This window comes from Thermobia domestica, chromosome 1 (genome assembly GCF_964235325.1).
Source record: "Thermobia domestica chromosome 1, izTheDome1.hap1.1, whole genome shotgun sequence".
NCBI lineage: Eukaryota > Metazoa > Arthropoda > Insecta > Zygentoma > Lepismatidae > Thermobia > Thermobia domestica.
The window spans coordinates 236220904-236237767 of record NC_137454.1 but is presented as its reverse complement, the minus strand read 5'-3'; the positions used below and the strand labels follow the sequence as shown (position 1 = coordinate 236237767).

The window sequence follows — 16864 nt, the reverse complement described above, 5'->3', positions numbered from 1 at the left end:
TATTTCTCTCTATAATGAACAAGTACTAGTGTCACTTACGTGAAGGATTTTGGTTTGTATGGCGTGATATTTTGTCAAATAATATTGAAACTGCTATTTGTAGAGATTTCTACCACCCCTGGTTTCAGTAGAAAGATTAGGGTGGCGATGGACTTAACTGATTGTAAGAAACCGTTTCTCTCTATCTATTTTCGTTTTAACTGTAAAGAGATTAACGGTAAAATCAAAAATTGTTAATTGTAGTTCTGGTTTGAATATAGGTATTTTTCCAATTGTTTCAGGTTCCAAGAATAGATTCTATCTTCCTTAACTGTCTATTCTAACTGAAGTAGTAGAACTAAACCGTTTCCAGTTGTAACGGTGATCACCATAGAACGAAAACGATAATAGATAGAAACAAGCTTTTTTTTTAAAAATTGTCCCAAGGAAATAAGTACCATCTACACTAGTATTACTCTGCTAAAACCGGAAGTGGTGAGACTAACTTGCACTTTCGGTTTCAATATTGAACTACACTAATTAAAAACGGTAACAGATATCGAAAAAAGTTTCTTTTTTGAATAGATTTAGTATCCAAAGAGTAAGTTCTATCTCACCAATCACTATGGAACAAAAATAGTAACAAATAGAATAGATTGTTTTTGGAATCGATTAAACGTCTTAAGAAAATATTATATATTCTCTTACCATTAATAAGACAAAAAAGGGCTAAATTTACTGGGACTTTCGGTTTAAATCATCGTAAAGTTTTAAAAAAAAAAAAACGGTAAAAGATACTAAGATGTGGTCTTTCGGAATCAATCGAGAGGGTAAATAAATCTTTAATTTCGACCTTCATTTCTGTATGTCAACCGAAAAAGATGGATTTTTCTACGATTCTCTCTTTTAACATTGATCACAATAGTGCAAAACGTTAATTGAGAAAAGTAATTTTCTAATATAGAGTTAATACGATTCCATCTTCAATTTCAGTCTTATTTCAGCCGAAAAAGTGGTAGAAATATATTACTACATATGGTTTTCATGCTAATCACCATAGAGCAAAAGTAGTAAAATGTAGTGAGTAATAATTTTGTGATATCGATTCAGCGCCCTAAGAATAAGTCTTTTATTTCCATCTGTATCCTTATATTGTAATCGAAAGCAGTAGGAATATATGGTTTCCGGTTTCTACGCCGATTATCATAGTTAGAAACTGAAATAAATAACGAGAAGTGGCAGTATCACAAGAATGATTTCTATGTCCGACCTCACTCCTATTACAACCGGAAATGGCAGAAATCTATTATTACTTTTAATTTTAATATGCTTCCAATAGAACGCGAACGATAATAGGAGACGATAAAAATCTCTATGTGAATTCAGTATCCGAAGAATAGATTTCATCTCAGCTTTATACTTCTACTGAAACCAGAAGTAGTAAGAAATAGTAGAACTTTCGATTTCAGTATTGATCCCTACATAAATAACATTACAAACATACCAAGAAACTGTTTCTGATGTGTAATCCCCTCAGGGGTGTAGCCACAGGGGGGCCCATCGGGGTCAGGCCCCCTCAAATGATTTCCTGGACCCCCAAATGACCACGCTGAAAAGTTTGTTTATCTTGTACACAGGAAAAGGCGAGTATGTCTTTACTAAAGTATTTTAAGAAAGAAAGCACGGAAAGCAGCTCAGAAAACAACACTGCTATAAACGGAAACCAAAATTTTCCGATTTTCTTCAGGCCTCAAAATCACTATCTGTAACACATTTTTTTTTTTTTACTTGTACATTGTAGCTGCTCCCCCTTACAAACGACGGGCCCCTCCTAGATAAACCTGCTGATTACACCCATGAATCACCTTCAAGTGAACAGATTTTACCTCTCTCTCTACCCCTCTATTGCAGCCGGTAGTTATAGATCTGTTTCAATATTGAGCTCACATAATTTGAAAATTACCGTAGTTTCACAACTATGAAGCGAGACTCACATGTTTTCCTATATTTATATACGTTATAGAGTACTGAAAATGATCCTAACTGCTAAAAGTGTAATATTTCCAATATTTCACCTACACTTATTCTTGAGAGATACTTTCATTAAAATACATCATTTCACGAATAGACTAAAGGCACAGAAATTTTAAAGGACATAAAGTTTACAATGTTTCTTATATAAAGTAAGTCACATGTGAAATTAAAAACCTTCTAGTATCTAGTTTTACCATAAAACAAGAAGTAATTGACGAAATTAATAATTAATGATAAAAAATATATAGTAAAACTTGATGCATCACCTTCATTGGGCAAAGTTCCACTTCATCCTTATCTTTAAAACGGGTTTCAATGTCGATCTGAAAAAGAAAGAAACATTGTAAAAATAAAGGAAAAGATAGCATCAAATATTTCATTGAATATTAAATGAGAACAATATCATTAACTACTATTATTTTAAAATCCAGAATAAAATTACTCATTAAGGGAAGTGCGTTGATCAAATCCATTAATCTGATCATAAAGATTCAGCCATCTTTAAGAAGTCAATTGGTACAAATTGTGGAGCTATGATACAAAACATTACACTAATTACTGCATGTTGACATAATGTTTTTCGTTAACAAATTCCAATGCTTTTCTCTCTTTTACTTTCTACCATATATAGTCATGTAACTGACTTAACAGAAGTAAGTGGTGTTCTAATTGTTTCGCTCTTTTGAATTAACTCAATATTGTTGTTCTTTTCCACTACTATTCCCAAGTATTACTTACGTGATGTCTAGATTCTGTGATTTTGGAAGGCTCTATTCTTGTTGTAGGGTAGAACTATACTCTAGATTATTTAAGTATGAATTATATAAGGTACACTCAAGTTCTAAAATCTCCTATTATTTATCTCAGACACTACTTACCTCGGGAATATGAAACTTATCTCACTGCTCAAATCTCTCAGTAGATGCTTTTTTTTTTTTTTTTTTTTTTTTTTTTTGCAAATTCGACGCCATGATACTATGGTAGCCAAGAACGATTTTTTAAATGTCTGTTTTGACCACTGGAAAATTGCTAATGGCGGAGTGGCCTGAAAGAAAAATGAACGTTTGCAGAGTGTCCTTCATTGTCGGAAACAATCAAAAATCATAGAAGTGAGATCTGCTGAGTAGGGATCATAATACAGCACTTCAAAGTTATTGTTACAAAGAAAATGCTGTGTTGAACATGTCCAATGAGCAGGAGTATTGTGTTTATGGAAAAGCACATGCACAATCTTCTCGGATCATTTCGTTTACAATGCTTCAAAACAAGTTCGTAAAGTGCAGCCGTCACTTTAGTGTGAGGATCAAACCTTCGCTGCCTCAAAGCATAGCCACTATCACTTTCTGAGCACTGGTTGTAACACGAAATTTAAATTCCTTGATGGCAAGGAGTCTCTGTACTTCCAATGTCGTTTTGTTCCAGGATTGAAAAGAGGAATCTATGTCTCATTCATTCTGACAATTAACGGAAAGAGAGTACCATTCATGACGTCATCACATGTTAACATTGATTGGCACATTGTTATTTATACATACTTGTGGTCAACAGTTAGCATTCGGGGAAACCTACCTTCAAGAAACTTTCTGCATCTTCAGGTCTTCTTCCAGAATGGTTAGTGCAGATCCTATGGATTTACTAAATCTAGAGGAGATATCAGTCATACCTCTCACACCTATAAGGTAGTCTTCAGAAACAGCATCGTCCACTCATGCAATCATATTGTCAGTCTGGCTTGTCTATGATCGAGGTATGCTGGGTTCGTGATCACACAACATTAAACCTTCTTTGCACTTCCGCATTAACAAACGCATTTTTCACATCCATTATACCTTCACCACCGTTCTCACTTAATTGTCGATTAATACCGATGGATTTCACACCATATAGCTGGAGAAAACGGATGATCACACGCATTTCTTGCAGACTGAATGTCATCAGTTTTGGTATCCAAAACGCTGCTCACTCTAGTGATAACTGCAGGAACTACAAATGTTGCACGATGCTCCCTTCTATTAAAAAAAAAAATTCTCCGCGTATTTTAAAATGAACTGCATCCTTCTATCTGTTCACAGTACCTGAAAAAAATTATAGGAGACCTCAGAACTTTAAACATATTTCGTACTAGGACTTATCGAGAGTATAGATGTGTTTTGAAATTTTCTTCTCATTAAACCATATCTATGAATAGAACACAACTTGTTTTGTACTCTCTAAAGACACACAGTCAACTTCTGAGACACAATCTATTCCACTTTATCTCGACTTCCATTCTACACATACGGTCAAACTTTCACAAATCCATCACATACACCATCTCACAATCTCAGTAATTCCACTCAGGATACACATTTTCTTACAAATCTCAATAAATTTTATATGATACATAATCCACAACTCTCATTGAACTGTATTCATACATTGTAGTTTACATCAATGAGGGGTTGTTCTGCATGTATCAGGAGCTTTTGAGGCAGCAACTCAACAATAACATCTTACCATGCTAACGCGCATAGTGCTTCTTTATATTACATTACTTGGGATGGAAAGCTGAGAACTGGTATGCATTCCACTTTAAACACCAGGATCCTTGTCGTATTGCCTTGGTGGTGAAAAAAGATCAATCAATTATCAATCGTTCATTCTTCGTTTCACCAAGCAAGTTTTCTCCATTCTTCTCCAAGCCCAAATTTTTAAGAACCTTAATAGTTTTTCATCATTCTTTCTGATGTTTTCTTTTTTTCGAAATGTAGTACGATTCTCCACACAAAAAGCTTCATAACTCTTTATTCACCAATCCACAATTATACTTACCTTCTTCCCAAAAGGATTTTTCCACCTTTACTATCTTTCTACTTATATCTAGTTCGAGTTTAATATATTTAATATCGCAAAACCAACGTTCCTAAAATCAACTTACCAGCAATTTACAAATATGATGTAATATTAAGCATGCCTCAGAAAACGTATCAAAATTTCAGAAATGTGTTCCTTAGATATAGATAAACAAGGATTAGAAACGTCTTTCAACGTAAGTCATGAACTGCTTTGGTTTCCACGGTATAAAGTAATGTAAAATCGTACGTTATTTTCCACATAACTTTAGAGGAAATGTTCAAAATGTGAGCTCCGTAAAGGAATACAAACCTTATTTGACCCCACATATGATCTTGCAGCGAATTAATTCCGAATAAGTATAGAGGCCAGGGAGAAGTTACTTTATAATATACAAAAATGTTACGTAAGAATGCACTGACGATTGTCACAGAAAGGTTTGATTTCCAATTAAGCGCCACTGATCGGTTGTCTACAACCAAAATTCGCGAATGATGGCATATTCGCACATCTAACCAGCATGTCTTCCCCGATCATTGAATAATTATGGACCAATTGTTTGACATACACAATTCATTTGAACTCTGTCGAATTCCGCTTGAAGCACAAATTAATGATCTATTCGTCTCAAGTGCTTCATGTGGAAACACTCCGTAATAACAATGTAGAAGAATATAATACAATAGCTTATAAATAAAGTGATTTAAGTTTCAGTTTTGTGTTTTTGTTGTATGGCTAAATCAAGTATTTGGTATTGTGCTCGAAGAACTATGAAAAAATCGAGGTAATGTATATATTTATACTGAGAGGTAATATTGGAATATTTTGTGTATACTTATTGAAAATAAACCTACGTGCTTTTGGACCGTACGTAACTTGAAAACTAAGGTTTCCTAATCTGTGTTGCAACATATTTCTCCGTCTAATTTAAATCTAAAGAGCAACTTCCCGGAATTATGCCAAGAACTTTAAAGATACCCTGTACAAAACTTTACCACGAATATATTACGTATCAACTTATTATATAGCATATTAGCTTATTGTCTCTTCTGGAAAAGCTGTACTTCTAAATTACATAACTAGCGTTGCTTAGCTATTATTCCTTTTAGTGCATAAAGTATGACTTACCGTATCATTCTGAAAATATCTCAAGAATTTATTCTTGTATAATTCCATTAGACTATCTATAAGTGAGCTGAAATGAAAATAAATTATAAAGTAATTTCATAAATTGTTTAATTTCTTAAATTAAATGATACCAATTCTACTTCACTTCCTAGCACTTTGAAAAATAAACTTTAAAATATCTCATTTTAACTGCGAACATGTAAATGAAACCAACGCGAAGAGCCATGAATTTATTCAGTCAATCGAAGATAAATTAATTTAAGAGTTACTCCAAATGCATTTAAAGTTAAGATGAAGTGGTAGCAAAATGAAAGTATTGTCAATAATTCATATGCAGTACTCATTAAAATAACAATACTTTTCATGACTGTAAGTTGTCTATTGTGCAGCCAAATTTATTCAAGTTTGGTTTATTTTATGCTAGGTTATAATACTGATATTGCAAGTAAATATACATTTTTGGAATGCGTATGCATGACTTCCTTTATACTGATAAGGACCACCATCCACAGTCTATCGAATTTGAAAAAAAAAAGGCCTATTGAAATTTGGCTTTTTCGCGATTTTGGACAGCCCTAGCTCTGAAACTATGCACTTTTCGCCATAGGTCCAAATGAACTTTTTCTCTTAGTTTGATGTGAGGAATCATCTCTTACAGTTTGTCGGTATAGTTCATTAACACCGTATACATACATACATACATACATATATATATATATATATATATATATATATATATATATATATATATATATATATATATATATATATAATGGCCGGATCCAGGATTGTTTGAGGGGGTGCACCAGTAACTATCAAACTAAACAATCATACTGAAACTCTTCAAAGTGATATGTGACAATATTCTTTACCCCTAACAACACTGATGCATAGAACGGAGGAAAGTATTTTAAAGAGATCGCAAGTGTTATGCAGGAAAAAATGCTGTTCTCTCATCCTGGCATCTGTTTTCTTCCGCACTTGTCAAATGTTATATTGTTTTGCTTGGTGAATCCCTTTCCTTCAACCTTTAGAAAATCGACTTAAAATATTGCTTTTGCAAAGCTCTGAAAGTCTCAAACGGAAACATGATGGCACAAAGTTTCGGAAAGTGTAGTTATTTTCACTGCTAGCTTTTCATTTTAAATAGTGTATATTTACAACGAAGGGGGGTGAACATGCACTTTTGCACTGCCCCTAAATCCAGCCATATAGGCGTATAGATAGATAGATAGGTAACTAAGAAAGTTCTGTCGCTTTATGTGGAGATCTGTCTTCAGTTACACCGTGAACTTGCGTAAGGACAGAGTGAACATGGGATCTCCACAGACAGTCACAAGGGCGTGTATGCTATACCAGTTCAAACTGCGGTCAAAGACCGCTGCAGCGGGGCGGAAGATATGACAGGCCTTTGATGAAGGTGTCGTGACTACGCGGACAGTGCAGCGGTGGTTCAACCAGTTTAAAGACAGTGATGAAACACTCGAAAACGCACCACATAACGGAAGACCAACACATGTACAAAATGAAGATCTTCAGGCGGCAATTGAGGCGAACAGTGGCCAGATATGTGAGGGACTGTGGCTACAATTCAGTGTGAGTGGAGAAACCATTCGGCAGCACCTCTATCAACTTGGAAAGCACTACAACTTTGCTCGATGGCTCCCACATGATTTGACTCTATGCCAGAAGGCAATGCGAGCAGACTCCCATGTTTCTTTGCTGTCTCGTCTGAGGAAGAAGTCATTTCTGGACAGGGTGCCGACATGTGCTGAGAAGTGGGTCCTGTACGAAGCTCCACGGCGCCATCATCATTGGTTAGCGTCCCATGAACCAGATCCAAAACAGCCCAAACCAGCACTGCACCAGAGGAAGGTCCTTTTGTGTGTTTGGTGGACTTGATCGCGGCATCGTGCATCGGGAACTGCTACCAGCTGGTCAGAGCATCAATGCAACTCTGTACTGTCAAAAGTTGAACCATGTTCAAGAAAAACTCAAAACTCTGGAGCCATCACTTCTGAATCGCAAAGGCGTCCTCTTGTTGTATGACAATGCTAAGCCCCACGTGATTAGGATGACCCGGGACACCATTCCACGCCTTGGATGGGAAACACTCGTGCATCCACCATACTCCCCGGACATTGCATCGTCCGATTATCACCTTCCGTTCCTTGGAAAATCATCTTAGAGGATGCCAGTTCAAATTCATAGTAAAGATGCAAAATACACTTGATACCTCCTTCGCTTCACGACCCATCACGTTGTACCGCGATGGAATCCATAGCCTAGAACGTTGGCAGAAGGTCATCGACGCTGATGGGAACTATTTTTGATCGCCCAGGTACGTCTTAGCTGACATATCGATATTCCAAGATGGTGGGTGAAAAAGCGACAGAATTTGCTTGGTTACCGATATATATATATAGTGGCGGATCCAGAATATGATCAAAAGAGAGGCTAAACAATAGTTTGCAGTTTTATCCAGTGTAAAGCAGGATGAAGCCCATTTTATCCAGTGTACACTTGAGGGTCAAGGGGAAATATAGCCCCTATATTCCCCCCTGGATCCGCCTCTAATATATATATACTACAATATTACAGTTCAATTTTCTCCTCTCACTGGAAAAAAATGCAGGGAAAAAGAGCCAGACTTAAATGAAATTCTTAAGGATCTAGTATAATTTTTTCGGACTTAGTCTCTGGAAGCCAATCCCACTTTTCATGACCAGAACTTACATTATTTTTTGTAGGTCTCTGGAAAAAACAATCCCACCTTTCATGACCAGAACTATACAAGAATTTTTGTAGTTTATAACTCAAATATTAGATTGTCTGTACTATTGTGCATATTTCCTCTGGTGATGTGCAAAATAATAGACTATAATAACATAAAAAGACAATTGAATTGCAAATCAGATATCTTTCTCTTATCATTAAATATCTTTGTTCTGAAAATAAATTTGTGTGCATTATGCAGGACAACACAGGAAATGTGTTATCTAGCATAGAAAAACTAAAATAATAATTATAATCAGGCATTGAAATCTCAAAAATTAGATTTTCTCAACTCTACCAGTTGATCTCGATTGCTTCGTTGTCTGGCCACCTAAATATAAGAAGTACAAACTTGAATAAATAACGACCTTATCTCTCTCTCTCTTTTTTTTTTTTTTTTTTTTTTAAGTTGTTGTCAAACTTTCAATTACATATTTTAGAGAAATAATCAAGATACTTACCCTGGATATTCTTCTGAGTCGAGGCAAATTGTACTTCCTCTCGCACAATCAGGTGTTTCTTCTTTAATTGTAGGTAGAAATCGCCTGTCAGGGAATACTATTTTTGATTCAGTAGACGGCATTGTTGAATTTTTCGATGGCGCGGTTATATCACTAGGAAAAGGTGTGACCTGTGCCTTGTTTATAATTGTTTGAGGTCCATTATTTCTGTTCTTGTTGTTAGAAGTTGATTGTTGTATTGTCGCAGCACCTGGAGACTGAAACCTATTATCGACTTCATGAGTAGAAACAGAATGTGTATTTTCTTTGTCAGGTCTTTTTGTAGACTGATGAGTTCTGTGTGGATATGAATGATGTTTGACATTACTGTGAGCGGAAGGTCTGTAAACTGAAGTTTGTGTCTCAGGTCTGTGAGTGGTTTGAGAATGTCTGTGATTGTGTGAAGAATGAGAACTGGAACTTTTCCTATTACCGTATGAAACAGTTGAAACATGACCATGCTTCTGTGTTTCGTGATGATGTCCACTCATTATGGAATGTTGATGCTTTCTCTGATTCGTTCGTTCTGGTGACACATCTTCGAACGAGTCTCTAGTAGGTGTCCTTCGAGTTGTTTGTGATTGTGAGCTGTGATGGTGACTTGATACCAAGTGTTTTTCTGGTCCTACAGTATGTACACCTAAATTACTCATATAATCATGTGCACTACTGGTAGAATTGAATTGCTTCTTGTTTGTTACTGTTCTTTCGGTTGGAATATGATGATTTTCTGAAGGAAAGTAGTTATTTACACCAGACGTTCTGCTGTTTCCTTCAGGTAAATTTCCAATATGGAGGGAGGAAGTGTCTTGCTCAACACGCCGCCTAGTTTCTACATGGCCTCTTGTAGTCAAACGCGAGCTTGTTGTTCTAGTTGTTGTTGAAGATGAAGTTTGAGATACTCTAGTTTGAGGTGGTTCTGTAGTTGAATATTTATTGTCCTTTCCTGTTGTTGAAGCTTTCGTGTCTTGAGAATTTTGAGTGTGTCGATCTGTCGGATGGTATAAACTCAACAAGCTTGTGCTGGGTGTGTGATATCTTCGATTGGAATTATGTTGAAAGCCAAATGGGTTCCAACTTGATGAACGTGAAGGTGAAAAATGCGATGGATATCCAATGAAGCCCTGAGGATTTGCACTTACTTGTAATATCTGTTGTAATAAAACTACCTAGAAGAGAAAAACAAATAAACATTACATAAACTCTCAATTACATTAATGTTAGTTAAAATTACAATATGAAATGTTGACTGCATAATGGTAAATTACAAGGGAAGCACTTAAGATTTGTACTCTTGAATAAGAAACAAATTTCTCTAATTATTTTTGTTTTTATCTAAAAATCTCAAATGTGCACATATTTTCCCACAAGCTATAAGGTAGCATTATTATATATGCCTACATTTCGTTGTTAAAAAAAGTTTTTAACGTACTTGTTACTATAATCAACGGTAGAATTACTTCCTTATCACTAGGACTCGGATTTCTAGCAAATAAAATCTTTGAAAATGCATGCCTTTATGTCTTAAAAATGGCCAAATATGGCCTAAGTATTTAAGAAAAATTTCTAACAAAATTTTCATTTTGGCAATTCATTAAGACATTTATGAAATTAATTTGTTTTGAATAAATATTCTTAAGCTCTGAAGAATCGATTGTAACATATCGCGTATCTCATAAATGTTAGGGTTATGTGAATAAAGCTTGAGCATTATCTAAAAATATCGGACAAGGTGTTTCGTAGGAATAATCAGACAAGGTGTTGAGAGATTGTATGAGCAAATAAAGACGTTAGTATGAAATATAAATAATGTGTATTTGTATTGATGTCGGAACGGAGTCATAAGTGGCTGAAGCTATTTATATGTTACGGAAAAAAGAGCTGTGTGGCAATTTATATTTTGGGTTGATAAGCTATATGTGGCTGTTGATAATTAGGTTGAAAAGCCAAGTGTGGATATTGTTTTGTTAGATGATGAGCCAAGATATTTGGCTTTTAATAATTTAGTGGCTTATGGTAATGCCAAGTGTGGTCATAGTTATTGTAATAATTTTTGAGATACAGGAAGGTTCCTGCTTAATTGGGCGTAGTGGTATAAGTCAATTAATGGTTAAGAGTGAAAAGAAAGTAGTATCGTAAGTAGATTCTAGTAGATTTGGGAAGTTAATTAAAGTAATACCTTGCTTTGTATAAAATATAAATTGACTCTCGAACAAATGGCGTAGTCAGTAGGATAAAGAATCTACGTTGAAGGTTATAATACAAACACACATTATTTATATTTCATAGTAACGCTCTTCATTTATTCATACAATCTCTTAACACCTTGTCTGATTATTCTAACGAAACACCTTGTCCGATATTTTTAGATAATGCCAAAGCTTTACTCACAAAACCCTAACAATAATGAGAAAAACTAAATGGTCTTCTCCTCGTTGCATATAATGACAAATATATTTATGAGTGGAAGTTTCTTTAAAATATTACCAAAATTATGCTTTTATTTCACTTTACGCCCAAATAATACCTAAAACTAAAGTATGGTTCAAATATGTATTTATATTATCAATAAAAAAAATTTGTGTTCAAAACAGTCAAAAATGTATTTCTGTTTAATTAAAATGTGAAGAACAAGTCAGGATAAAAATATCACAAGAAAACATAATTGTGAAAAATACAGCCAAGTTCTCGTACATTTATCAATTTATTGCGCTAGAAAAAGAATGTAGATCTCAAACGATGCACAGTTATGTCGAAATTCGGAACTCTGAATATGAAATTTGGAACTTTAGTGCTGAGAACAAGTTGTCAGGCGAAAGCCTCTCGAAGTGATATTGTATAGAATTTGTTTTCAGCACTAAAATTGTAGTAAATTTAATTTTCCAATTTTGGTATTTTAATAAAACGCCATCGTTTCAGAATACTTACACAGAAGCGTTCAATAATGAAAATCTTAAAAATTCCCGTTTCACTGAAATCCGAAAATTGAAAAGATTTTTAGTGCTAAAAAAAAAAAAAAAAAAGTACTACGCCGTATCGCCTCGAAAGACTTTTGCCTAACAAGTTGTTCTCAGCACTAACGCTGCAAATTTCATATTCCGAGTTCCGAATTTCGATATAATTGTGCATCGCTTCAGGTCTGTATACTTTTTCTAACCAAACAAAGTGGCAAATGTACGAGAACTTGGCTGTATCTTTTACATTTATGTTTTTGGTGATATTTTTATCCTGATTTCTTCTTTACATTCTAATTAAACAGAAATATAGGAGTAGACAAAAAATCTAAAAACACTTAATACAGAATACGTAAGTTTGGCCCTCCATTGTACATGTGTCATGTGGACCTTCCGTCAGCAGTAACACGTTCACCTGTGAGTGTCGTGGTGTGAAAATGGTGCGGTAAAATGGACGACCTGACAGACTTCCAAAGAAGCATGATCGTTGGTGCCCGGCTGGTTGGAGCTTCAGTGGCAACAGTGGCGAACATTGTGGGGGTGTCGAAAGGCACTGTGTCCAACGTCACGAGGGCATGCACAATTCATGGGCAAACGACGTCTGCAAAGCACAACAGTGGTCGAAAGACAATCCTGTCAGATAGGGACCGGACGGCATTGAAACGGATTGTAGCAGCTAAAAAGAAGACCACTGCAATGAAAATTACGTCTGAACTCAATTCCGGCCTACAGAATCCAGTATCATCGAAAACAGTGCGACGGGAAATTTATAAAATGAAAATTCATGGCAGGGCCGCTATCGCCAAACCCCTGGTCACAGCAGTAAATGCGAAGAGGCATATCCACTGGTGCAAGGACCACAAGGCGTGGACTCATGAGCAGTGGAAACACTTGATATGGTCCGATGAATCGACCTTCACCTTGTTTCCAATAACCTGTCGTGTTTACGTGTGGAGAATACCGTCGCAGGCCTATGATACAGACTGTCTGCTCCCAACTGTAAAGCATGGGGGTGGTTCTGTTACAGTACGGGCAGTGATATCGTGGTTTTCTGCAGGTCCCATCATGCCCTCCATGGAATGATGAATGCTAAGGCATTTGAGGCCATTTTGGGGGACCAGGTTCCACCCATGGCCCAAATATTGTTCCCTGATGGTGATGGCATCTACCAAAATGATTTGGCACCCTGTCACGCTGCAAAATCGGTGAAAGCATGGTTTGAGGAGCATGACCAGGTTGAGAAGCATGACACCTCCCCTGGGTCCCACAATCACCAGATCTGAACATCATTGAGTCATTGTGGTGTGAGTTAGAAAGGCGTGTTCGGTCTCATTACTCTCCACCAGCATCCCTTAGGGAACTGGAGCATGTTTTGGAGGAACAATGGTACAAAATTCCACACACCACGATTCAGAAGCTGTATACGTCCATTCCACGTCGGATCCAAGCTGTTTTGAATGCAAAAGGAGGCCTCACACCATACTAGGTATGATTTTCACACTTTTGCAAACATTTTAAATTTTTTTGGCCAACCACTGTATACATATGAATCGTTGTCATAAATGACGTAACAATGTGTAATTTTGAACATGTCTCCCTAATTACCTTCTTAAATGTGAATGTTTAGATTCCGGACTTCCCCTCCCTCTCTTTCTGTTCCACAAATCCTACATTTGCGGCAAATTCCGAAGAACCTTATAGATTTTGGATCAAGTAACGTAACTATAATGTAATTCTGAACTTACCCCCTAATTTTCCCCCTTGCATGAGAAAATTTCCAGTTTTCGGATTTCCACTTTATTTGTGTCTTAATTCTTACGTTTGTACCAAATTTTAAGTTTCCATGTCTATTAGAAATATCAGTAGATTTTGAATTACGTGACGTAACTACACTGAGAAAAATCAGTTCTCCGGACAGCGGTATATTGTACAAATGTACGAAATCCTCTTGCTTACTACAGAAATCAGTACGGAGCATACGTTATCCGTATGCTACATAGGCACTGCCCATAGATGTTACATCATGCCGTTACAGGATGTCTGATATTTAACAGTCTTCCTTACAGTGGCGGCCGGTGGATTGTGGTTTCGGGTGTTGCAGTACGAACGGTAAGAGACAGAAGATATAAAGTTGACTTATTGACTAGTCAGCATAACTTTAGATGCAAATGCTATGTGACATGTTAAATTAAATAAAATTCTGTTTTTAAAAAATAAAAAATGTAGAACATTTTATCCGATTAATCACCTTAATTAATTAGTAAGTTCATTCCCCTCTCTTTGATTGGAGCAAATCTGTCTAATACATGCTGGTTGAATTCTGGTATTCTTATTGTCAGATTTTTTTCGATGGAAAGCATAACCAATGGTGATAACATTTCTCAGGACATTCAATTGCTTGAAAGTGTCAATTCTTCTCGTATGGAAAAAAAAATTTCGTCTTTTGCTGACGCCATAGGTACAGTTAATATTAATTTCAGAAGCTTTGTAGATTCACTAATTTTTCTAGATTATTGCGAACAATTCATTCTAGCAAACTCAGTCCCTGACAGTGATCCGAATTCCTCTTCAACGTTGACTGAAGAGAGTTCGTAGCAGAGATTAGTGTTATAAAAAATGTACATTGAACACACTTTATTCACCGTTTATCCAGGAAAATTTAAAATAAATTTGGAAATGTATCTGGTGCAAACAACACTACTGCCATAAGATATCCTGTAAATTTAAACTGGATTTTTTTCGAACACTCTCCTGAATTGCCCTTTGCTTGTTTTGTCTAAGCCTTAATTGCAAATTTTTCCTCAGTTGAAAGCTGGTCAATGTTTTTTGTAAGTTATTTACAGAAGTCATGGTGTGCAATTCATTCAGAATTTGTAGGTTATTTACAGAATTAAAGCACACACAATAAAATTAAACCTAATAATTAAAAACCAAAACAGCCGATACAAAAGAGGTACTGGTATATGAATTCCGAATGTCACATATTCATACATCAACACACACATGTGCGTAAAAGAAAACAACTACATTCCAGATCACCCGTCTTGGTTGTTACGCAATGTACGATGAACACAATATACTTCCACATGAGGCGAAACAATGCTTACCAATGTGGTATGTTCTGGAAAGAAAACCTCGAAACCCGCCAGATGAAGGATCAGTATGTAACAGAAGCCAAAAATCAAAGAACATCAAAACAAACAGCACTGCCACTTCTACACCCAGAAATGTTAACTGGGAGGGGCCCAAAGTATTTGAGGGAGGTGCAATACGTCTACATAATATGGAACTTGTCTTATACTGCACCCGAAAAGACGATAAGTAATTCTTACTTACTGTCACCTATAGAAAAACTGATAGAATGATTATTTTTATAAGAAAAGAAAGACTACATGATGAGGTGTAAAATAAAATATTTAGCCTACATCAATCATTTCTCTGTTAAACAAGTATAGTTCGTTAAGAAAATCTACATATGTTAGTCGAGTTTCGAAATTTTTGGGAGGTCCGGACCCGGTGGACCCTCCTCGTGGCTATGCCCCTGAGCATTGCTAACTAGTCCCAAATTCAATCTGGCGTTTCCCATCAAACAGTTTTATGTGGAAAGTTATCAAGATTATAAAATACACTTATTTTATAAAAGAAATATGTTTATACTAAAATACTATCCCCAGAGGGGAAGGGGGAGCGATTCTACATACTGACTTATTAATATTTGATTCACAAATTACTGTAGAAGAAGCCTTCATTATCAATGTAAGCTAAGAATTAACTTGTAAATGCGGGTCTACTTTCATTTGTTTTCTCCTCTACTAGATATTTTCTTTCTTATTTTGTAATTCTGCAATCACTTTTTTTTTAATTGTCATTATATTGATTTGCTTCAGTATAGTTCCGTAATTTAAAAATATGAATGCATAAAAACAAATTCCATTTGTTAATTGCTAGTAAAAGAAAATTCAGAACTCTTATTTAGCGCGAAAATCCTTCTCGTTCACTGGAAACCGTGCTGTGTTGCAGAAGCACTGCAACGACCAGTCCCTTTAACTTCCGAGATATGGGAAAGGAGACTTAACATTTGCTCCAATTGCCGCGCTGAAGGAATCTGGTCGTTGTATGCTCGCTGCAACACAATATAAATTAGAGACTCTGTGACGGATTATTTTTCCCTTTTTAAAACGGATTAACGGAACGGACAGTTACAAAAGTAAAAAAATATGTTATTTAAAGTGTATATATGCGAGTATTAAAAAGTATTTTTGGGTAAACGTCCCCTGAACGGGACGTGTTATCATCTGCATGATCTTCAAATACACTCTCAATATTTAATCAGGTTTCTAGCCTCAGCAAGCCATTATCGCACTTCACATCTCTTAACAACTGGTGTTTCATGGTTGAATGAATTTTCTCTTTTTCCTGAAATCAGCATTGCAACCTTCTGTCTTAAGATAAAAAAGTTTAACAGAATAAGGAGATATCACTAATAAATTTGATTTCGAGAGTACACTAAGTAATACGAAGTACATCGCACATAATCTTATTATTAACTTCCTAGTAATGATAAGAGACAAGACTTGAAACTTAAGGCTTTTATAAGATTCAGGAGTAGTAGTTAACTCTTGCGAGTGACATCTTTCTAGACCATCTTCTCGAATGTGAATC

The 16864-nt window shown here is 35.7% G+C and overlaps 2 protein-coding genes across 2 annotated transcripts in view; both read right to left on the bottom strand.

The window, feature by feature from the left end:
* LOC145694693 (uncharacterized) overlaps positions 1–9992 on the bottom strand; it is a 21745-nt gene extending 11753 nt beyond the window's left edge. Inside the window, exons 1-3 of the mRNA XM_081771211.1 lie at positions 9210–9992; positions 5974–6040; positions 2280–2336 (exon numbers count right to left, since the gene is read on the bottom strand). Coding sequence (XP_081627337.1) covers positions 2280–2336; positions 5974–6040; positions 9210–9901 — 816 coding nt within the window. The 5' untranslated portion in view covers positions 9902–9992. The remainder of the gene's footprint in view (positions 1–2279; positions 2337–5973; positions 6041–9209) is intronic.
* Positions 9906–16864, bottom strand: part of LOC145679030 (uncharacterized) — a 26866-nt gene continuing 19907 nt past the window's right edge. The window contains exons 2-3 of the mRNA XM_081749632.1: positions 10001–10417; positions 9906–9914 (exon numbers count right to left, since the gene is read on the bottom strand). Coding sequence (XP_081605758.1) covers positions 9906–9914; positions 10001–10417 — 426 coding nt within the window. The remainder of the gene's footprint in view (positions 9915–10000; positions 10418–16864) is intronic.